This window comes from Ambystoma mexicanum, chromosome 5p (assembly GCF_040938575.1).
Source record: "Ambystoma mexicanum isolate Mex_15411 chromosome 5p, UKY_AmexF1_1, whole genome shotgun sequence".
NCBI classification, from domain to species: Eukaryota; Metazoa; Chordata; class Amphibia; order Caudata; family Ambystomatidae; genus Ambystoma; species Ambystoma mexicanum.
This window is the reverse complement of record NC_090930.1, coordinates 788,981,794-789,006,081: the sequence shown is the minus strand read 5'-3', so window position 1 is coordinate 789,006,081 and position 24,288 is coordinate 788,981,794. Positions and strand designations below refer to the sequence as shown.

At 48.7% G+C, this 24,288-nt stretch overlaps 1 protein-coding gene across 3 annotated transcripts in view; it reads right to left on the bottom strand.

Annotated features, from left to right (window-relative positions):
• GOLGA4 (golgin A4) overlaps nucleotides 1-24,288 on the bottom strand; it is a 2,156,782-nt gene that overhangs the window by 1,562,728 nt on the left and 569,766 nt on the right. For all 3 annotated transcript variants that reach the window (XM_069613207.1, XM_069613208.1, XM_069613209.1), the window contains one exon: nucleotides 12,414-12,512. In XM_069613207.1, coding sequence (XP_069469308.1) covers nucleotides 12,414-12,512 — 99 coding nt within the window. The remainder of the gene's footprint in view (nucleotides 1-12,413; nucleotides 12,513-24,288) is intronic.

Genomic DNA, 24,288 nt, shown 5'->3' with positions numbered 1-24,288 from the left:
AAGGTGACAGGGGGGCAACCCTGCCGGATGCCTTTTCCCAGTGCAATCATCGGGGTCCAATTTCTATTTACTTTGACTTTGGTCGAAGGGATTTGAGAATTTGAAAGTACTAATTTGGAAAACCCTGGGCCAAAACCGAACCCCTAGAAAACCGCTTCTAGATACCCCTAGGACATACTATCAAATGCCCTATGGGCGTCTAGGGATAACAATGACAACTGTCCTGGGATCTTCGGGGCAAGAGCAATCAAATATATAGCTCGGCGAACATTATCATACGTTGATCGGTTGCGCATGAACCCGGTTTGATCATTCATTATCAAGGAAGGGAGAATCCCACCCAGTCGCCCCACAATTATTTTCCCCAGCAGCTTTGCATGTATGTTTAACAGCACGATTGTCCTATAGGAGGCACAATCTGTAGGGTCCTTTCTGGGTTTCAAAAGCAGCGTTGTAGCCGACTCCGCCATTGACTTAGTTACTACCCCTGCTTTCCAGATGGCATTAAAAAGCTTCGTTAGATAAGGGGTCAGCTCCGCTCTGAAGGTTTTATAAAATTTATTTGTAAAACCGTCCGGCCCCGGGGCTTTACCTAACGGAAGGGAATGGATCGCTGTATCCGTCTCTTCCGCTGTAATTGGATCTTCTAAACTCTCACACAGTTCTGCCAAAATCTGCGGGAAGTGCGCCTTTTGTATGAAATCTCAGGCCAGCTGTGAGTCTGTTATATGTGGGGCTGATTGATCTCTAAAGAAATGTTCAACTATCTGGAGTTTCTCTGACTCAGCATAGGCCCGCCTCCTGCCTGCCCCTCTTAGAGAGTTTATATGATTACGCCTTGTTTGTTTTTTTACTTTAGCTGCAAGCAGCCGATTGTCCTTATTCCCTTTTGAATAGTAATGTTGTTTAGTGCGCATTAACCCATATGCCGCCCTGCTCATGTGGTGAGCCTCGAGTGCCTTCGGAGCCACACGGTCGTCTCTAAGGGCTCGCCGAGAGGCCCTATTCTTATGTATCTCTTCTCTCCTTTGGAGCTCCAATTCCAACCGAGTTTGGACTTGCTTTTTGACTTTCCCCTTTCTTTTGTCTGAGCTTCGAATTGACCCCTGATCACTGCCTTTGCCGCATCCCATACCACTGCATAATCCGTCCCCTCCGTGTCACTATCTGTAAAGTACTGAGTTATATTGTCTGAGATGCAGGAGCAGAACTGAGGATCCCCCAATATTAGTTTGTTCAAGTGCCAAATGCGTGGGGGCTCTGAAGTTTCAGTAAACGGATCCATAGTTACCAACAGAGGGACATGATCTGATAAAGCCTTCAGGATTATCTATATGCCCACTGTGTGAGGAATAAGATTATCCGAAAGAAAAAACATATCCTGCCTAGAAAAACCGCAAAATAGAAAGTGTTATCCTGCTCCCCTTGATTTGAGAAACGCCAAGCTTCTATCAGTGAATGCTCCCGAAGGAGTGTAGTAAATGCTACAAATGTTTTTTTGTCAGCCGAGGTTGGGGGAAGGGATTTATCCTCTAGCGGATTTATCACTACGTTAAAATCCCCACCCATTATGAGGTCTCCTTCAGTCTTCTCGTGCATTATCTTTGACACAGAGGCAAAAAACAAATCCTGGTGGGCTTTCGGTGCATATAACGATACCAGGGTTACTCTTTTTCCCTTGCAATATGGCTACCACTAGAATATATCTTGCCTCTTTATCTTGCAGGGTCTTATGAACCTTTAGCAATACCCGTTTAAGGACCAGAATGGCTATGCCGCATCTCTTCAGCCCAGAGGAAGCACAAAATTTGACAGGATAAACTTTATCATTAAGTCGGAATTTATAGTGGGGTTGAGTGTGGCTAATCGATGAAATAGAGCTTTCCGCTTTAATGGGGAGTTTAAACCCTGTAGATTCATGGTGAGGCAAGTTACATTCGGGGTAGCCATTCCGGTAATAACCTGATCCCGTTGCGTCTCCGACCCAATTGATTTCTCGCAAGCAATTCCACTGTTCCCTTCCCTTTGCCCAGGGATTATACCTCTGATTTTAATGAAGCATCCGGTATGCAACCCTTTCCAGATTACCCAAGCTGATAAACAAAACAGCTCCTTTTCCGTACTGCCAACAGTGCGATCCAAACAGCATATCCAATAACGTCAACCACCCTTTAGACCACGGGCCTCATTACACGTTGTGCGGTAAAAATCATAAATTAACGGCATGGCGCTATTAACGTGTCCGCCCTTGCAAGAGGGCGCTAATAGCGTACCATTACGAGTATGCGGACACGAGCATAATGCCATGCCAGTAATGACCCTACCGCCATGCCGCTAACGTCCCCAAAAAGTCCCTTACCGGCTTCGACGAAAGTGCAGATAGCACCTCCGCCCTCACGCTACATGCAAATAGCGGTCACCGCTATTAGCGGTGACCGTTAAATTGCAGAACCGGAAATAGCGTCATCGCACAGGAACGGGAAGGAGCACGGTGGCCATCTTTAAAAACACAATCTATTGCCATCCTCTGCCCCCTGGACCTGTTTTGAGTTGTTTGCAATTGGAAATCCACAGAGACACCCTCGACATGCCTGAGGCTGTTAAAAAAAACCACGGACCGGCAGCGCAAGGAAAAGTTTACCACGGTGGAGCTAATAATGCTCACACAGACTCTTGCCGCTAATGCCGCTGTGGTCTTTGCAAGCGACATGCGTCGGGAGACCCTTATACGAAAGAAGGCAATCTGGGCAGAGGTTGCCTTGAAAGTGAGTGCTGTGGGCACCACCACCCGCAATATGCGTGAGTGCAGAAAGCGGTGGGATGATCTCCGCCTCCGGGTCAGAAGCATCCTGTCTGCAAACCACAACATTGCCACAGCAGGTGGATCTGATTCGCCCATTAAATTAAAGGAGTGGGAAGAGACCTGCGCCAACCTCATTGGAGTGGAATCAATAGAGGGAGTCGGGACAATAGAGCATGGCGTGGCAACCACTTCAGATGGCGGTGAGTGTATACATGAAAGTATGCACTGTGATTCTTCAGGTCCCCCCAAATGTGAGCCCAGAATCACCTCATGGATGCCCAAACATCCACACATGCATACAACCCTGGCCATGTCAGTGCCAAACCCAAACACACACACACATCACCAGAGACAAGTGCCACACACAACCATGCATGGATGAGCCACTGAACTGACACATCACCTGCATCCTTACCAATGAAGTCCAAATGCCCACAACTGCATTTTTAACGTATACTGCATTAAGTACATAGAACCGTAACCAATGCCATCCCCCTCTTTGTCCCCGACAGGCTCACATACAGACAATGAGGATACTGGCACTGCATCTCAGGCACCCCCTGCGAGTAAAAAATCAAGGGCACAGGACACAGAGGACACCCCCACGACATCAAGGGGCAAAGGTAGAAGAGTCCACATGCAGAGTGGCAAACATCCGTGGAGCGCCACTGCCAAGATGCAACTGTCTACACCACCAACAACTGCCCCACCTCCTGAGGTGAACCCACCACCACAGATCCCAGCCACAGAGGGCCCACCCTCAGCTGCAACTAGTTCCACTGGAGAGGCGGCAGCCACTGCACCACTCTCAGATGTGGAGGATACAACAGATTTCCACATGGAGATGCACACCCCAACGCCCCCTGGAACTTCTGAGCCATCACCACAGCAGACACCTGGGTCCAGTGTCCCTTGCGAAGACAACATGGGAGGTTTCAGCAGCCACACCACCAGAACGCAACAGTGCCCTCGACCTGGCCAGCATCAGCCAGCGCCAAGAGGACATAACTGTGCTGGCTGGGCAGCATGTGGAGGAGGCTGCCCGTCTCAGGGCGGAGATTACCGAGACAGCCAGGCACTCCAGTGAGGCGATGGAGGCCTGTACAAACAGGCTGTGTGGGGAGATTGTGCAACTTAGGGAGGTCCTCACACGGATAGCGGACGCAATGGTCCGCCAGTTCCCACCAACACCAGGACAGTCAGCCACTTCCTCATCTGCCAGTTCGAGGCAGACAAGCCCCCTCCGCCGCTCCTCACGCATCACCAGGCGCACGTCTAGCCAGCCTCCTAATGCTGGTGGTGGCAATGGCAAATAGGGAATGCATGGTCAAGCTTCCACGTGTATAGCTGGACGACTACATTGTGCCAGACACATAAGGAACTGTTGCGGTGGGGGGGGGGGGGGCGGGAGTTTATTTTTGGGCTGTTGTGGGGGTGGGGGGAGGGTGTTTTTGAGCTGTTGTGGGGGTGGGGGGGAGGGTGTTTTTGGGCTGTTGTGGGGGTGGGGGGGAGGGTGTTTTTGGGCTGTTGTGGGGGGAGAGGGGAAGGGTGTTTTTTGGGCTGTTGTGGGGGGGAGGGTGGTGGGATGTTTGGGGACATGCACTCTTACATCTTTACATTTCTTAATACACTGGTGTTTGATCCATACACAGGCGTGGACTTCTTCATTGTGTATGTGTACTTTATTGGCGACAGGGTCCACTGTGCGCTTCCAAACAGACACCAGTGCATTACTACCCATATCCATTCCTACAAAAAGAAAAAATGTAACTCCGAATATTTGGTTGATCAGATGCTGTCTCACAGCATGTCCCTCCTGGCCATCCCATCTTGCATGACCTGCATCCCTGTCAACTCCGTCCTCATCACCATCATCATCCTCATCAGGTGCTTCTATTTCTACGTCAGAGGGCAGTGGCACATTCCGTCTGATACACATATTGTGCAGCATGACACATGCCATGGTGATCTTGGCCACCTTCTCCATGGCCATACAGGAGAGCGCCACCAGACCTGCTAATGCACCTAAGCCGTGTTTTCAAAAGGCCAAAAGTCTGCTCGATCACGACGCGGGTACGGGTATGTGCACGATTGTAGTCCTCTTCGTGCCTGTTCTGTGGGTTCCGTACAGGGGTAAGCAGCCACCTCTTCAGGGGATAGCCGGCATCACCTGTATAGGGGGACGAATGGGGTCTGGTTACTGTTCACCTCAAGAGCGGCCTGTTCATATCACACAAATTGACTTTGCATTGTGATTGAAGTCCACAATTAACAGCATGCATGCAGAAGATCTGTGTGACTGCAATGTGCAAAGTTCAGCTCGACCCTGCAAGTGAACAAGCCCCATTCATGCCTCCTAAAGTAATTGACATGTCCTGGGTGAGGCCCGATCTTATGTGTCCCTGGGCCCAGGCAGAATTGGTACCACACTGCTAGTGTACTGCCATTCAAACATCTATGTTGCCATGCTGAGAGGCATCACTTCAGTGGTGCTATAGGTGCGTGGTACAATGCTATGGGTAGGGGTGATCCCTTTGCATGCACTCAAGGGCACATTGCATTATTGTGGTTGTGCAGCCCTGATTCTGTATGACTGTCTCGATGGCATGTAGGAGACTTGTGTATTTTGTGGTGTTGAATGTTGTGCAATGTGGATGTGGATGGACGTTTGATGTTTCTAGACCTAGATTTTTCGCTATGTTGTGTAGCTTATACTTGCATGTCGGTTCATCTCAGGTAGATTGCGGCCTTCCCAGATGGACATTGGCGTACATGTGTATGCGCATTTGTCCTACGGACGACAAGCTACACCCAGTTGGAGTATGTATCTCCCCCCCCCCCAATCACACCCAGTTGGAGTATGCATCTCCCCCCCCCCCAATCACACTGCCATGTGCTTGCCCTGCTACTCACCAAGTAGCCACAAACGTTGTCCGGCTTGTCGATCCATGTAGCGTGGGATGGTTGAGTTCCGCAGGACCATTGAATCATGGGTTGATCCGGGAAATCGGGCACAACAATGTGTGATTATCTTGTTTGCGTCACATACCATTTGGACATTGATGGAGTGGAATTGCTTCCTGTTTCGGTAGACAACTTCATTGGGATGTGTGACCACCAATTCCACATGGGTACAGTCGATGGCCCCAATGCAACTTGGGATGCCTGCCAGTGAATAGAAGCCAACTTTGGTGTTTGCAATCTCCTGGGCAGTCTGTGGCATGAATATGTGTTCAGGGGCATGCCTCAGGAGGGCATCAAGTACCTGTTCAGCATGCGTGAGAATACTGGTTGTGAGATGCCATGCATGTGCCCCACTGTATGCTGGTAGGTGCCTGTGGCCAGGAAGTGGAGCACGGGCACCACCTTTAGTAGAGGGGGGATGGCAGTTCTGATGTCTATGAGGCTCACAATGTCATCATGTATCATGTCCACGATGCTGGTGATGGTATCCCGGTCCAGACGGTACAGGGTGTGTATCTGCTCAGGGGTTAGGTTAAATGGACTGGCTCTAATCCTGGGGATTGGTGGCTGCCACTGTGGTATGACTAGGTGCCGTGGTGGTGCTTGCTGTGCCGGTCTTGCCCTCCTCCTGCTCCTCCTGCGTCTCCTCTGTGCTGCCTGTTGTTGTTGCTGCTGCTGCACTGCAATCATGTCCTCCAGTCCATGTAATGCTGCTAGTATTGGGACCATCTTGGTGTGGGAAGGGGTGTGTGAAGGGGTGTGGTGTGCTACTTTTGTGCTGCCACAGTCTCCATTGCCTCCACCTGTGCTGATTGTGTCCACCTGTGGCAGGTGGGAACACTGCTCCGTTCTCTTAACGGGTGGTTTACGATGCCGGTATTAGCGGCATGGCTGTAAGGGATTTTGGGGGCTTTACCATGCCGCTATTGGCATGTCCGCTTGGCTTGTGATGGTGTGCTATTAGCGGCATGGCGTTATTTACGGGATGGAGGGTCGCGCGCACGCGGACTGGCCGCTATTAGTGGCACCGTACTTAGTGGTGCCGCTAATAGCGTTGAGCCGGGTCGTAATTGGCATGGGGATTTAACATTACCGGTAACGTTAAATCCCTACCGCCTACCGTGTAATGAGGCCCCATACCTAGCATTAAGAACCCATATAAGAGAAAACTTGACAAAAACAAAAAGGAAAAAAGGAACAAGAACCAGCATTATTGACTAATGAATTGCAAGATTTTCAAGGTTGTAATCAATAGCTTGTTCTAAGACACTATAGTGGGCACAATCCGTGTGGTAGGCACCCGCCCGTACCCACTTTTGTATATGCCTGTTCCCAAGTTGTGAAGCAAAATACAAACTGAAATGGTGGTTTTCAAAGTTCCAACTTAAACCATCAGTTCATGCCTAGGTCGACGGCTCCTGAACCTTTGTGTGAGCCCCCTAGAGACCACATGAAAAGGAAATTATTATTCTTCGTGAACTCTTCTCTAAACCTGTAAGGACACCCCACAAGATGCCTCTATTCAAGAAGGGCATCTATAGCCAACAAAACTTTGAGCTCCTCATGTTTGCAAATTCAAAGTGGCCCTCTATATCAAAATATAATCATACTGTGGCCCCTTTCACCATCTGCACCTTACATCCTTCGGCGTAGGGCTTTGTGACCGATCATCCGAAGGGGTGATCTTCATTCCGGAGTCAATGTCTCCCCCTCTTCTCCACACATTATTTCTTGGCCTCCTCTTCAGAGCGGATTGCATAGGCGCGGTTATGATATTCAAAGAGCAGCTTGCATGGAAACCCCCATCGATAGCGAATCTTCCTCTCCTGAAGCCACGTTGTGACCTTCTGAAGCCGCCTACGATCTGCAAGAGTAGAAGAGGAGAGATCCTGGAAGAGGATCAATGTGGAGTTCCGGAATTTCACCGGTTCTGCCTTACATGCAGCCGCCATGATTCTCTCTTTTTGATGGAAGAAATGAACTCTAGTGAGAACATCTGGCAAGAGGTCTTTCCTTTGTTGAATAGCAGAGTAAATTCGATGAGTCCTATCCAGGATCAGATCGTCTGTTTCTTCTAGTCCTAGAAGGCATCTGAAAAGAGCCCCAACATACTCCGGGAGGTCATGATCAGATACCTGCCTGGAAATTCTGCACAACCGAATATTGTTCCTTCTAGATCGATTTTCCTGATCCACTTGCTTCGCCCATAACTCCTCCAAGCGGTCTTCCATGTTTTGCCTTCTTCTGGAGAGTTCCTCATAATCATCCCTTTGTTCGCAGGTCATATTTTCCAATTCATTAACTCTGTCATCCAGGCCTTTCAAATGGTAGTCCATTACTGCAATGGATTGCGCCAAAGAGTCTCTGGAAGACTTTATTTCAGATTTTATTTCTTGTGTGATATCCATTTTTAAGGCTCTCATACCTTCCTCGAAGTATTGTTTGGAGAGGGTAGGCTCCATGGAGGATTCCACTTCTGGTGGGAGTGTATATCTGCTTTTGTCGCTTGCATTGCCTGCTCCCCGGGACCACCAGATGTCAAGTATGCTGGGATTCCGCCCCTCTTGTGCTTTTGTGCGGATTTGGGCATTACCAAACCAGATGATCATGCCAACTCACACCGAGTTCCCAAGCAAGTGCTGTCTCGAGGAAGAGCGCGCCAGTGTTCGAGGAGTGCTAGCTATAATTTCCTAGTTTGGTCCCAAGTCCAGCTACACATACACAGCGTTTCTCCTTGGATCGGCGTCAGATGCTGCCCACTGCCTTATTCATTTGAAGAGGGAAGGCCAGGTGTGCAGGAGCTGCTGCCACTGCTAACCCGCCTAGGTAGCTCACACAAGCCACGGCCGCCAGTCAGTATTAGTGCGCATTTTAGCCCGTTCCCTCCTGGATCATTTCAAATTTCGCCTCCTGCTTCCTTGCAATTGCCCTTAGTGGTATATGTATTATGAGTAGGAGCAGGACCGTGCCCACCACATCCAGAAATCCTCCGGGAGAAGTCACACCACACCCGCTGAAGGTTACCTTTGCCAGACCTCTTTTCCGGCCTGCCTTAGTTGCTCGCTCGCTCCTTCAGCCGAGCGCAGGGGCAGAATATGTACACACGCGGGGTTTTCAGTCCCGCTAATGATCAGTCCTCCAAGGAGTCCACTCGTCTAGCCGGGTATGGTGCAGGATATGCACCCATGTGAGGATTTTCGGATCCCAGGGACCACACCGCACCTCGCTCTGCCACCAGCCGCGGCTCACCGGCGCTTCCTTTGATGATGACAGCAGCTCCCAGAGGGATTGCGGCGTTTGCCCATGCAATCCCGCAACACTTCCCGGCCAGTGTTGCCGTGGCACCAGGAGCCTCTTGCCTCTTCCTTTCCCTTATAAGCACCAGTTTTCATGGGTGCCCCCATGCCACACAGGTCCACCGTTGCTCTCGCCTCACTAGTTCCGCCGTTGAGCAGTGCCGCCCGCCATTTTGTACACAGCGGCTCTGGCAATCACATGGAAAATGCTGGCGTAGCGCAAACAAGTCCACTGCTAACTCCGCGCAATGTGGTTGCTTCACCTTCCGACCACCATTTCTGCCAAATTTCCATCGTTCAAAGCGCCATAAGTGGTAGGAACAGACGCCTTGACACAGAGCCTACAGCAGAGCCTACAGCAGCTGCTGCCGCATGGCACGCTGCCTAGCCACGCCCCCGCTCTCAATAAGTCTTAAGTCAATATACAAAGTATTGTGCCAAAATGCAGCCGTTTCGTGTTTTTATTCTTCGGAGTGCATTTCCAGTGGCATACAGCCGTACCTGAACCGTGGTATGATTGAGAAGCTCAATTATCCATGCTAGTTACTCCACCCAATGCTTCGATGTAAAGTTCCCAATCCTGGGCAGTAACAGCAGTAGCCGCCAATTTCCTTGCTGATCCCGGCCCTTTTGCAATGGATAGCCAGACATTCTTAGTATTTTTTCTTTTAGTGGCTGTAGAGACAAGACTTGAATCTTGAGTAAGAGTAGTTAACTGCAGGGTGAACACAGAAACAAAGAACCCAATCTCAATACAATCCAAGAGCTGTGTTACCCAACCCCATCCCCAGTACAACCACTTGTATAGGTTTTCTAAAACACTGATTCTAATGCAACCAATGGACATTTTTTATGACTTCATTATGGAGGATTTCACCTCTTCCAATGAACACAATAGACCACTTTGAGGAGACGGACAATCATTGGTTCTCCAAGGTTACTCCTGTACCCATCAAGAGAAATAAGCGTAGATGTGTATGAAATTTTCAATTAAAGCATACACTCATCACAAGTTGTTTGAAGCAGTTTCACCTGAAACAAACATCCTCTGGCAAGGGAAGCAAGGCTATAGAAACTTTGCTGAGGCTGCATAAAGCAAGCATGCCAGTAAAAGGGGGGGCCACCCGTTTTAGTGAGATGTTTCAAGCCTCCATTCTGATAACAAACAAATCTTAAATTCAAATTGGAGTTTCTCGAACTATACCAGGCGAGTGAACAAAATATAAAGCCTAGTTCTCTTATATCAGCATATTTTTTCATTTTCATTTGAAACCGGGACCACCCATCACATGGGGGACATACTCTCATGAATCATACCCCCTCTTTGTCCCTTTGGCGCAGATGGAAGAGAATGAGAGTGGGAGGTTTACATCCTGCTTCCAAGATGGTGCTACTCTGTCCCCTTTTTGAAAATCACCTTCAGCGGACTAGACATTTTTCAAGATGGCGACCGACCGACTAAGCCAGAAACATTGAGACAGCCGTATAAAGCAGACTGCTGCGGTCAGCCCTCCTTGTCACTTCTTTATAGAAATGCCACGCTCCTGTAAGTATTCATAATCTTTCTTGCTATCCTAATCCTTCTCTGTTTATTCTGTATTCCCCCTTCCCATCTCCACTTGCTGCTGTCGCTATCTTTTTTGTTTTCCATCTGTTGTCATCTATTCCGACAGGGGACGTCAGGACTGTACCTTCCACCCTTTGCCCTGATCCTTTCCCGGCTTGTGCAACACATTCACCATTCTTCCTGCAACATTCTTTACCATTGCCCCTGTTCAGATGTGTTTTCTGCATGGGACGTCATGACTCCTTCCTTTGAATCTGTGTGATATTATTCTAGAATCTACATTTTCCAAACTACCCTGTGGTGTTTTTTTCCCTTCGTTTTCCCCATTTCGTACTTGTTCCTTTCTTCGCAGGATGTCAGGGTCCCCACTTGTGCTCGTACTGCTTATGCGAGTGATTAGGAATCTCGCTTTGTTTCAAACTTCTACTTTCACTTTTTACGCACTACACCAGATCTCTCTTCCTACGAGGGACATCAGATCCTTTGTTCGCCAGCACCAAGAGACCACACCATCCCTGCTGATATCCTGTCCCGCAATTGGGTTTTCTTTCCTAGGAAGGTTTCCCGGATTTCACTCTGGTCACTGGTTATATAATGCACGACCTGTGGGGGGTGAGGGAGGCTTTCTGTTATCGTTATTTTACAGAAGCTTCAGCAACCATCCATTTGTATTGTCTTTGTATAGCAGAGTGTTTTGAGAATTGACAGCTTCTTCGCGGTGAGAGATGGCAACAGCAGGTTGGTGGGGAATCAGCAGGGCTCTGGAGATGCCAGCAACCTTTCCAAGGATGAGGCGGTAGGGTGCCTGTCAAAAGCTACAATTCAGATCCAGCCAGGTGCAGGTTAAGTGTAGAACCGGCAACTATTCAGATGTTCAAAGATTGATGGATGCAGACTGGTTGGTGCCACCGCTCCAGAAGAAGGCGGCGCCGGATTCAGATCTTCCCAATCAAGTTGGTTCAGAATGGCCAATGCTGGCCACAGCAGCAGGTCTCTGGTGGTCCTTTGGCTTCAGATTCTTGGATCGTGTGGTCAAAGATCTCGAATGGCTCCAGGTCCTGTGCTTTGGTCTACATTTCAGGGTTGGGGATTCCCCAAGGAGCCTATGCAAGGGAATGCAACACTCATAACAGGTGGAGGCTGTCCAATCAGACACCCTGCGACCTCACATTCTGCCCAGCAATCAAGCATACCCTGACTGAAGTGTGGATTGGAACCAGACTGTCCCAAATCACTCACAGAAAGCACTGCTCGGTAGCACAGAGCTGGACTGACGTGAACGCGCATGTTCTTGTTTGTTGTAAAAATAAAGGTTAAAAACAAAGGGAGACGCATTCCCTGTGCTGATAGTCATAGGGGCTGACCAATGCACCCCAAACAAATGAGAGTTGGTAAATGATGCAAAAAAAGTTCACACTTGCCAAAAAAAACAGTAAAGATCTAGACAAAAATCAGGTATGCTGGGGGACTAAACTGAAGTCAATGGAGGAAAGTTACAAAAAGTAAAACCTTATGAAAGCAATTTCCCACTACATTTTTGGACAGTGAAAGGTTTAATACATATTTGTGCACAGAACGATAAGAAGGGACAATGAATAAATGATGCCTTGAATTCTTTACTGAACAGTGGAGAGTTTGTAAGTGGGTTGTTAAATCTTCTACAACTAATTATCATATACAGTAGCATACCTGTAACTGGCAGTACAAGCATATGTTATTTCCCCAGGATATAAAACTTGTCAGGAAATGGTGAAAAGTGTAATTCGTAGAGCTAAGATATTACCTGCGTTTGCAAAACCGTGATGAGCTGATCTTTCTCTTCTAGTGATGCATCAAATTCCTCCTGAAGATGCTTCTTGGCCTGCTGATCCATTTGAAGTTCCTAAATGACAGATCCAAATGTATAGATGTTGAGAACTTGATCAGTTTAAGATTTTCTTAAAATGCACTTAGAACCATGACGGACAGTCTTTGGCCAATTAACAGACCACCATGGACATCGAAGAGAAGGAACAACACAGCAGAATGATCCCAAAAAAAAAAGATAAGTTGCCTATCGAAAATACCTGAATTAATCTATCAATGCTGGAATACTAGGCAACCAAACCTCAGACAGATATGGTTTCTGATTAAAAATGGCATTTCATCATATTAGATCAGAGGAGTGCCTTTGAAGGATTCTACACACGTTTCACTGTATTTTACTCTGTTGAGGACAAGGAGAAATCATTGTCTTGCCTTCGTGACTATTAGCTGCTATTAAGGGCTTTCATGCAGGCGCTCGAACTATTTTTTTTAATATATTTATTTTTGACTTTTTACTGCATCAGATAAACAATGCTCCAACAGGGAGCCTCACAATACAAATCCCAACAGCAATTCCCCCACCCTTCCGCCCCCTACCCCACGTGTCCACTGTAACTTTAGTTGCCTCTATCCTTTGTCTGATTTGGAAGGAATGCTTTCCGCGTTGCCCTTGCGTTCTCTTATCCCATGGCCCTTCCTTCTAGGGGCTCGGATTGTCCGAGTCAGAAGCTTCAGCGTTGTTCATCAGATAAGTTATGTATGGCCCCCAGATGTCGGGAAGGCGCGCATGCAAAGGCAACGTTCAAATAAATTCGGTGTCCATATCTTGGCAATATGTTATATCCCTTTCCAAGTCTACAATCTTGGGGAGTGGGCCGCGACCCCACGACATAGCAATTCTTCTTCGTGCTAGCACCATGAGGAGTGGTGCCAACTTGCGTGACACTGGCTGTAGATATTTAGTGAGACCAAGGAGCGGTCCCAGCGGTAAGGGGGTCACCTGCTCACCTATAATGTCAGATGTTATTTGTATAACGGAAGTCCAGAAGCGTTGAATGCCAGGACAGCCCCATGCCAGGTGGAGAAAATCAGCGTTGGCAAATGCGCATCTCTCGCAATGGGCTGACGCTTCTGGATGGTGTCTATGTTTCCTGACTGGGGTGTAGTATGTTTAGTGTACAAAGTTAAAGTGTATTAGCTTATATCGAGAATTTAGCGCTACCTTTTGAGTCGGTCGAAGAATATAAGACCAGTCTTCCTCATTAATCGGTTCTTGGATAGCCGATTCCCACTTTCGTTGCACTTTAGGATGAAGTTTCCGGGTGTCCCTTAACAGAGTTTTGTACAGAGTTGACACCAGTCTACCTTCACCTTGTGCTAAAATTGTGCTATGTAACAGATCCCACGTAGGGGGTTGCTTAGGGAATGTGGGGAATAACCCCTGTAGGGTGTGACGGAGTCTAAAGTAGAGAAAGACATCCAGGGATGTGTTCCCTCCTCTGTCTTTAGCCATTTGAGGGGTTAGAAAGGTGCCCTCTGGGAAGAGGTCTCCCAGCGATTGTATCCCTATTTTATCTATCCATATCAGGAATACTCTTTCATTCGTGAGGGGGATGCAGGGGATGAATTTTATCGGTAACAGGGGGGGAAATCGTATAGCCACTCCGTATTCGCTAGCGATCTTCTTCCATATCGCATATGTGGATAGGACTGTGTTTAGCGTTTTATGTGGCAAGGGAGCGTGGCTTATTATGACTGCAGCTAACAGATCGGGGGAGGCTAGGGCTCGTTCCACTTGTACATGTGGTCTGATGTAGTGGGTTGAATACCAGTGGCTTAGGAATTGGGCTTGGGCCGCCCAGTAGTATTTCTCTATATCGGGGAGAGCCAGGCCTCCGCTTGATATCGGTAGTGTAAGTGTGTTGTACGCTACCCGCGCTGGTTTCCCCGCCCATAGCAACTCTAGGATCATGCTCTTGATTTTTGATAAGGATTTGGGGAGGAGTAGCGGGATATTTGTGAAGAGATAAAGAAGTTTAGGGAAGATAACCATTTTTGTCAGTGAGGTCCTGCCCCAGAGCGTCAGTGGTAGAGATTTCCATCTCTGGATACGTTCTTGTAGAAACTGCAGTGTAGTTACATAATTGTCTCTAAATATCTCGTGATGGCTTCGTGACATATTGATCCCCAGATAGCGCACCTTCGAGTTTTCCCATTTAAACACGTGGTCATCTGCAAACTCCGACGTGCAGGAGGTCAGGGGGAACACTATTGATTTGGAGTGGTTGGTTTTGAGGCCTGACATTAACCCGAATTTTATCATCTCTCGCATTACAGGGTTGAGATTGGTTTGGGGGTCACTGACAAACAACATGACGTCGTCAGCATATAGAGAGACGGTTAATCTGTGAGGACCCAGCTTTAACCCTCGACATAGCTGCTCGGCTCTCAGCCTCGAGGCCAGGGGTTCGATCACTAGGGCAAAGATAAGGGCTGAGAGTGGACAACCCTGTCTCGTTCTGCGCTCCAGTGTGATCCCTGTGGATCTGGTATTCCCTAGTGTGATGTATGAGCGTGGTTCGTTATATAACAGAGCTACTCGTTTCAGGAAGAAGTTACCCAGACCCATCTGCCTTAGTGTTGCGAACATGAAGGGCCACTCTACTGAATCAAAAGCCTTCTCGGCATCTAACAGAACTGCTATTGCCTTTTGCGTCGGGTCCAGGGCCTCAATGACGCCAAATAGTCTCCTGATGCCATAAGTTGTACTACGCCTTGGGATGAACCCAGCTTGGTCGCCCAGCACCAGAGCCGGCATCAAGGGAAGTAATCCGGGCGCCAGAATTTTGGCTAGGATTTTGTTGTCTAAATTAATTAAGGAGATCGGCCTGTACGATGCGCAATTTTCTGTAGGTTTGCAAGCTTTGTGCAACATCATTACGTTAGCCTCACGCATCGTGGGAGGGAGTTTCCCTCGCTCCACCGCTTCCCCATAGACTTGAAGAAGAAGGGGGGGCCACCATTTCCGCGTGTGCTTTATAGAACTCACCATTGAGTCCATCAGGTCTGGGGGCTTTAGTGTTAGGCAAAGATTTTATTGCTGCCTGAATTTCTTCGAGTGATATGGGCGCGTTCAAGGGTTTGCGCAGGTCGACTCACCCAATATAGTTCAGTGTCATTGAGGTACTCTTGTATCGTGTTGGGGTCTGAAGCACCTTTTGAGCTATACAGATTTTGATAGAATTCTCGGAATGCGTTGGAGATCTCTTCTTCTGTATAAACCTTCTGACCTTGCGCATCCTTGATATATTCAATGCGGGATGGAACTTTATCGATCGTTAGTAGCCGGGCCAGTAGTGCACCTGGTTTTTGCCCTTCTCCGTACTGCCTGATCTGTTGCCTGCGACCAAGGAATTTCAATTCTCGGTCTGCTGTCTCTTTGAACTTCAAGAGTTCATCTTTGAGCTCGGCTTGAGTGCGTGGATGTGGGGCATTGGAGAATTTGTGCTCTAGTTCCTTCAGACGAAGCTCATTACTGAATAATTCCCCACGGATCAATTTCAATAAACTATTTTCTTTTGCCAGGCAAATTCCTCGTACATAGCACTTGAGCGTTTCCCAGATGGTACATGCCGATTCGACTGAGTCTTGGTTGATTTCCAGGAAAGAGACTATTTCTTGTCGCAGTTCTGCTGCAAATACGGCGTCTGTGAGTGAACCGGGTTTGAACCACCAATTGAGGCCAGGTACTGCGATGCCCGCCAGGGTAACCTCTAGCACAACCATTGAATGATTGGAGTAAGATCTTGGTAGGATTTGGCACACTCCCCATTTGAATGGGCTATGGGAGGATGCCAGGATATAATCGATCCTGGAACTGGTATTGTGCACGTCTGATCGGAAGGTGTAGTCCCTGCTGTCTTGATTGTGTCTTCTCCACATGTCAGATAGGTTAAAGGTCTGACAAATCTCTCGAACCTGAGCACTGGCCTTGGATGGGCTTCCCGATGTATTATGTGATTTGTCGAGCCTGGGATCGAGTGGAGTATTGAGGTCCGCACCCCACACCACAGTCGTCGCGTTGGTCACGGCTAGATGGGTCATTACCCAGTTGAAATTATCAGGTCCATCTGTGTTCGGTGCGTACGAGTTCACAATCACTACCTCTTTCCCCGCGATTATTCCTTTTACCATTAGGGCCCTCCCCTCAGTGTCTTTCTTTGACTCAATAAAGCTGAAATTAGTTCTCTTGTCAATCAGGATCGCGACACCTGTGGCGAATGAAGAGTAGGACGAGAAGTACCGATGGCATCCCCATGATTTTGCCCAGTGTTGTTCTGACGAGGGCAGCAGATGAGTCTCTTGAAGTATCGCTATGTTAATTTTGTGTCTTCGAAGATATTGGAGAACTCTCCTCATTTTCGTAGACTGGTTACTGCCACGTATGTTCCAGGTGGCGATCTTCAACATTGCCAATGCCATTTAGAGGGGTCAATGTAATCATGTCGAGCCGGGACTCGCGGGTTTGACTGGAGCCGCATTCCATAGAGGAAATGGGAGGACTTGACAGTTGTTAGGTAGGTAGTTCTTCGTGTGACTGTTGTGGAACGGGGGTATGCGGGTTGTGGCGGTTTTGCTGAACTAACTTCCCTCCCCTGCACGGGCAACCCCCAACTGGCCCGTGATGAACAATCCCCATGTTAACAGTACAACTAGCATTGCTGTGCTCGGGGCGCAGGTGGCCCTCCAAGAGGAGGCTGGCTCCCTTCTTCGGATGTAATATTGATCTGTGGTGGTAGTTTCTAAACAACCACAAAGCCTCCTGCCAACGCTTTGGGTATCCTATGGGTGAATTTTACGGCGGGTTTCTTCTTGGTCTGTCGCCCCTTTGCGGTCTTCCGTTAAGTGTGGCGGGTCTATAGCCGGAGCGATCTAGGTAGTCGCTGGTCTCCTCTGGGGTGTTAAAGAACTGAGTCCTGCCCTCGTGTTGAATACGGAGTTTGGCCGGGAAGAGCATGGAATATTGGATCTGGTTCTCTTGTAACCTGCGCTTCACTGATGTAAACGATCTTGTTTGCACTTGGACTGCTTGGGAGAAGTCTGGGAAAAACTGGATCTTGTCGCCATCGTATTGGAGATCCCCTTTTTCCCTAGCCGCCCTTAGAATAGCATCTCGATCCTTATAGTTGAGCAATCTCGCTATGATTGGGCGAGAATTTTCCCCCGGGATCGGTCTGGCGTTGGGAACTCGATGAGCTCTCTCCACGACAAACAGTTTGGACAGGATCTCTGTACCAAAGAGGTCTATACATAACTTTTCCACGTAGTCTTCCATTTTCGCGGTAAGTTGTTGTTCCCTAACTCCCACGATCCTGATGTTGTTGCGCCGAGAGCGGCCTTCCAAATCCTCGTTCTTTGCGTTTACTGCTTTCATTTGCACTTCCAGGGAGGCCACTCTGGATGTCAGGGCCACTGCACCATCGTCGAGGTCAGACATTCTCTGCTCGACTGTGTCCAGTCTGTCAACGTGTTTGTCCAGCCGGTGCTGGAGTAGGTTGACTTTGGAGGAGAGTGCGTCGAGTTTGCTTCCTAAACCTCCAATCCCGGCCTTAAGTTCAAGGAGGATTTCCCTGATGTCAAACCCGTGGGCCTCCTCTTCATCCTGGTCTGCAACCTGGATGGGAGACTGCGCTCTGCTGTTCGAGGAGTTTGCTTTGGCCGTGGAGCTACTCTCGAAGTTCAGCTTTTTTTGAGATCTGTCCAGTTTTCTTCGAGGTCGCCATTGGTGCCTGCATTGTGGGAGCCAGAGAGCAGAAGGAGGCAGGTCAGGGGTCCAGGGGCGCCCGGCTTGTCGTTTCTCCAGCGGCGTGTGTCCTTTCTGGGGAAGCGCGTTATTGAAAGGGCTTCATGAGGAGTTCAGAGTAGTTGCTTTGAAGGCTAGGCGGGGTGGCGTGTCTTTTTCGCGTCTCGAGTTCAGCAGGGATGTTGGGTTCGCCTGCCGTTCTTCTGTGGATGGTGGCAACCGTCTGATCTCGGCTGTTACTGTGTGGGTCTGCCGAGAAGGGCGTCTGCAAGATGTCCCAGAGCACACCACCTAGATTTTGGCTGCCCGCTGTGATTTTCAGTCAGGGGCGCACCCCCCCGGGTCGTTGCAGCGCTGTAAGTCTTCCCGTTGGGCAGGTTCGGGCCGTTTGGCCACAGTCCGTGCTGTATATTATGCTTCCTCGAGTTCCAGCAGTGTTTCACACGCTGGATGCCACTCGGAAATGTCGGGGATTCACATGGGGTCTCTTTTGCGAGTGAGTGCTTGTGAAGGCGCTCGGGGCGTACGTGTCCGGACACCTACAATGTTCAGATTCGACGTGGCCGAGTGGTGTGGTTTTGAAATCTCCGGTTCAACAAGGGCGCTGGGTTTGCCCGCCGTTCCTCCGTGGGCGTTATATACAGCTTGCTATCGGCTGAGCAGCGCGCTCGCAGGGGGCCCCGGGTCGCACCGCCCTGAATATGGCTTTCCGCTGTGTTGTTTACTGTTCATGCAGACCTGGACTCGAGGATCCCCGCGCTCTTGTGCTTTTCCATAAACTAAATGTCACTCGGGAGAGCCGGGGATCCACATGGGATCTTTCACGCGTGCGAGTGCACGCGAGGGTGCGCGGGGCGCACGTACCTGTTCTTCGGCGGTGTTCGGAGAAGCCTCCGGTGCGGCCCGCTCGCCCGCGTTGGTTTCCCAGGTCTCTGCAGGATTTTCCTTCGTCCCGGCAACTCCGCGCCCGCTGATTCCCCGGAGGGCCAGTGCACCGGCGGGGCTCAGCCGGCGCCGCCCGATCGACTCACTCGGGTCGCAGGCCCGCTCCGCCGCCAGCAGTCTTCCTCGCGCGGGCTCCTCCGTGCCTGGCCTGTGGCTGTGCTCCGCTCGCACAGGGATGAGGGGGGGGAGGGGGAGAGCTCTTCACCGTCGAGGGACCGGGACTTGGCGTCCGAGGGTCGGCGGATGAAATACCGCGTTCTGAGCGGATTCGCCTTGTCTACAAACAGGAGGCGGCTGCGGACAATTTGCGCACCGCAGATGCTTCGATTAGTCAGGATTTTAGGGGAGCTCCACGGAGCTCACAGGGAGGCCGCCATCTTGGACGGCTCTCTAGCGCCCTCTCAGGCGCTCAAACTATGAAAACAGTTATTCCAGTTGACAATTTTGGGAAATTATTAAGTCTCACTGTGAGTAGTAGTTTTTTGTTTTAACAAAAAATAGTTGTTAAGGAAAGTTGCAAAACACAATGAACTGCCACCCTGTGCTGCCAAATGGTCAGTATGATACCTGAAGACACTGATGTGGCACCAGCTGTCTCGGATTTCCATTGGTAAGTTCCATTTCCAACAGCTGGCTTTAAAGGAATGCACCCACGCCCTTTCTTGATGAATCATCAATACACCAATCCACACCTCATAGCGATGTATTATAATTTTGTTTTCTACCGAGAATCACTTACATTTCGATGCACTGGTCACTGCGACCCACCCCTTGTAATCCACAGCATCTTGTGTCAATGGAAAGTCTGACCTCAGAGAGTTAGGTTTGATTGCTCTGGTGGTGCAAACCTGGGCATATGCTGAAGATGCCTGCTGGCGCCGGAGCAAAACGTACTCTCAACTCCTTTACGCAATCACGGGTCACCATGGAAAAATGGAAGACCTTTATGTCTGCAATACACATGGTGGGGTGGTCAATAAAGGTCCCAATGAGAAAGAGGGGATCATATTGGTGACATGGGGAGGTAGGGGGGGGCAGTAATGCTGATGCAAGGTTACGATTTAACATGTATTTAGTGTAGCGAATGGGACATGTGTTACCTTTGGTGTTACTTTGTGTTTAAGTTGATACATTTTAGATTTACACGTGCACAGGAAGATAAATGTCAAAACGTCTGATGAAATATAAACATAATATAGGTATGGTGTGCCACGTAAACCCATAGACGTTGAGCAGCGAGGAGCTCCACATGCGCATGCAAGAAAGGAGATTTGAAATGAAGAAAAACACTGTAGAGGATGTGGCAGGTATTCTTTGAAAATTTAATTTTATTGAAGATAACATTTTCAATCCAAACAGCTTGTTACATATCATGCCGAAGAGACATATAAACACACTCGGTGTAGTCTTTTACCGCTTTGGGCAGTCTCAATAATCCAGGCATCAAATATACATACATGAAGTAACTGCAAACGTGTCTCAGGGAATTTCAAACATTCGACACTTCTGTTTTTAACACCCAACTTTCCCTTCCCCACCTACCCATTTCGTCCCTCTCCCCACTCAACACTAATACAACTTGAAACTGCAACACAATATTCATTGCATGTTGCTCAGGTTGCTTCTCCATAGGCAAGTGACACATTGTTTCAGTGTGGCTCTTGGTTCGCTGCAATTTTATTTGGAATGTTTGATTTTTGGAGGCCCGCACCAAACACTCTACGAACATGTCAGGTCTCATCTAATTTGAATATCTTGAACTTCCTGCTATTAATATCTCAGCCCTCTACAACTCTAAAAAGGGGAGCCATGCTATATCTATGTGGGAATGAGTCTCTAACAGTGCTGCAGTAAGGCTTTCCATGTCGTATTTCGTGTGCTTTGCGCAGCCATTCGATTTTCATAGGGACAAAACTTCTTTTCCAATTAATTGTGAGACATACTCGGGCTTCTAGGAGTACGTTCCTGGGCATACGCGACAGTACAGTATGGCACCCTTCTTCTGATTCCACTCCAAACAATATCAACAGTGGCGCTAGCTCTCTTCATATCCCATCTATTCTGTGTATCCAGCCCAACGCTTCTTTCTAGTAATGTTGAATCGTGGGGCAGCTCCACCATTGGTGCCAATAATCTCTGTCCATTGTGCAACCTCTCCATCAGTAAGGGCTCACCTCTGGGAATATTTCTGCTAGCCTCTGGGGTGGGGGGGGGAGCCATTGCAATAACAATCTACAGTTGTGCATTTTGTATTGGACTGAGATAGTGGAGGACCACACTGCCCTGTAAATTGAGTTGGTTTCCAGACCCAGGTCCCTTTCCATACGTATTTGTGAGGGTGGCACGGTTAAATGCCCTCCAACCATTAATGCAGCACAAAGTTCTGCGATAGGACCTCTGGAGCCTTGATGTCTGTCTAATGTGCGTTCAAAAAGAGTAAGCAATACGCTTTTCAATTGTAAAAACATCCACGACTGTATTGTGGAGCCCTGCTGGGCTTGCTCAAGCTCTTCCTTTGTTAGAAATTTGCCATCTAGCCACATTTTCCCCAATCTTATTAACCCTTGCTCATATTGAGGTTGATAACGAATGGGGTCAACTATAAGATCCCTAATGGGAGGAGCCCAGAGGCAGATGAGTGGTGACGGCCAGGATGTGATCCCCTCCATATTGCTGATTTCCGCCACAGAGACCAAAGAACAGAGAACTGGGTGTTCCCGCACCTTCCATGGTAAAAGTCTCTCGGGGACCCATAACCATTCCACTAACGTAACTGGAACAAGAAGCCCATTCTCTAGGTGTACCCACTGTTTCGAAGATGATTTAAAAGTATGAATAATTACACAGCCCTCTTTTTTGTTTACTAATTTTTATTATTTTTCACAGTTGGAGTAACAACATCACATGAAAATAATTCACAGTTGCTTTAGCGATAGCTAATAATCAAGCCTGTTCAATTCCCCCCTTTCACTCCCACCTGGCATTCAATGTTTCTCATCACCCACCACCCCTTCACGTCCTATTGTCTTTGTGCCGACCCAATAAGGTCTCACCAGACGTGGCTTGAAGGTCAGGGCTGGGAATTTTTGGTCGAATTCAAGTAATGCCGACCACACTGCCTGGAAGTAAAGCAACGTTCCTTCCTTTGCATCCTGCAGATGATATTGTTTCGGCCACTAGAACATCCCAGACCTTGATACACCAACGTCCCAAGTCCAGGCCCTCCACCGTTTTCCAGCACCAGGCCGTGGTGATATGTGCTGCCAGCAACAGGTGGATTATTAACTTTGCTTGGCCCCCCAGACTTTGGGTATATCTTGACACATGGAGCACCCAACAGGATAGTTTTCGGGAACAGCGATAGGCGGCTACCCGTGATGATATGAATCAATTGTATTACGTTCTCCCTAAAGGTGCGTATCAGGGGACACTCCCACTACATATAGAAATACAAAGCCTGGGCTCCACACTTTCGCCAACAAGTAGGGGGGGGGGGGGACAAGGCTTGGAAGTGGTGAATTTGTACTGGTGGAAAGTACCACCGGAATAGCAATTTCAACACACACTTTTTTTGTCACACATTTAGAAGAGGCGCAAGCTCTAGCCCATATTTCCAACCAGGATACATCATCTAGATGTGAGCCTAAGTTCGTCTCCCAGCGAGCCATATATTCCCGGCGACACAGAGACAAGAGGTCTTCACGCATCAGTCTATATAGATTCGAGATCCCCCCCTTATATGTGTCGTCCCCCATTTTAAGTTCCAATGGGCTCAGGGGTCAGGTGGCTCTCGCTTTTATATTGGGGTGTGTAATTCTAAAAGAAACTTTCCTTCTTGAGAGTTTAAACTCTTTTTTACATAGTTCAAATGTGAGTGGTTGACCCTCCTCGAATAACTGACCCAATGTACGCAGGCATCCTCCTTTCCAGCTCCCAAATGCACTGGATGGGATGCCCGGAGCAAAGTCAGGATTACTGAAGACCGGAGAGAGTGAACCTATGCACCTAGCATCCTTCATCCTCAGGAGAACCCCATACCATACCTTCAGAGTGAGTTTTGTCGATAACAGCAGGTGAGGCCATTGCTTCCGTGACGAATGAGGGATAAAGGGTAAGAAGCGCAGGAGTAGGGGACAATGCACCTGTTCTATCTCCAGCCACCTTGGGGTCGGAGGCTCAGCCGACCACGTGGGCAAATGGGTTAGTTGGGCTGCTTCGCCATACTTCAGCATGTTTGGGACACCCAAGACTCCCAATCCGAAGCCCCCCATCATTACCCCCTTCGGTATCCTGGACTTTTTCCCCTGCCAAAAAAAGCCCAGCAGTTAACGTTGCAGCCTTTCTAAAATAGGCTTTGGAAACTCCACTGGGAGGAATGCACAACAATCATCTTTATGGCATTGTTCCAGATCCTGTTCTAGTGTTTTAAACAGGGTGGGAAGTTAGCCCCATGCAGGTCTTTCGGAGCGGCCGTTAGGCGCACCCCTAGATATGCTATAGCAGACATGTCCCAGCAGATCGGGCAGATGCCACAGATGTTGTGAGCCGCCGACCCCCAGTGCAGCTGATTTCCCAAAATTAATGTCGAACCCCGCTACTTGACCAAACGCTCTGAGTTCCCCCAATGCTGCCTGCAAAGAGGGGATGATGTTGGTAATAGATAAGAGCACATCATCCGCATATAATAAGATCTTATGAGGAGAGACTTGTATAGCTGGGCCCTGGATTGTCTCATTCCTCTGTATATGTTGAGCCATTGGTTCCATAATGAGTGCGAATAGAAGGGGTGAAAGTGGGCATCCCTGTCGTGTGTCGCATATGAGGGGGATCGGAGGTGAGTGCTCCCTGTTGACCTGGAGTGAGGTATTTGTGGTGTAATAGTTGGCAGCTATCGCTCTCCTGAACTGGGGGCCAAAAGTGAATGCTTCCAGTGTCAGGTGCATAAAAGAGCAATCTACCCTATCAAACGCTTTTGTAGCGTCCAGGGCGAGAAAGGCAAATTTATCATTAAAAGTGGCCCAATCAACCAGATTCACCGCCCTCCTGATGTTATCCCCAGTTTTCCTACCTAGTATGAATCCCGTTTGGTCAGGATTAATCAGTG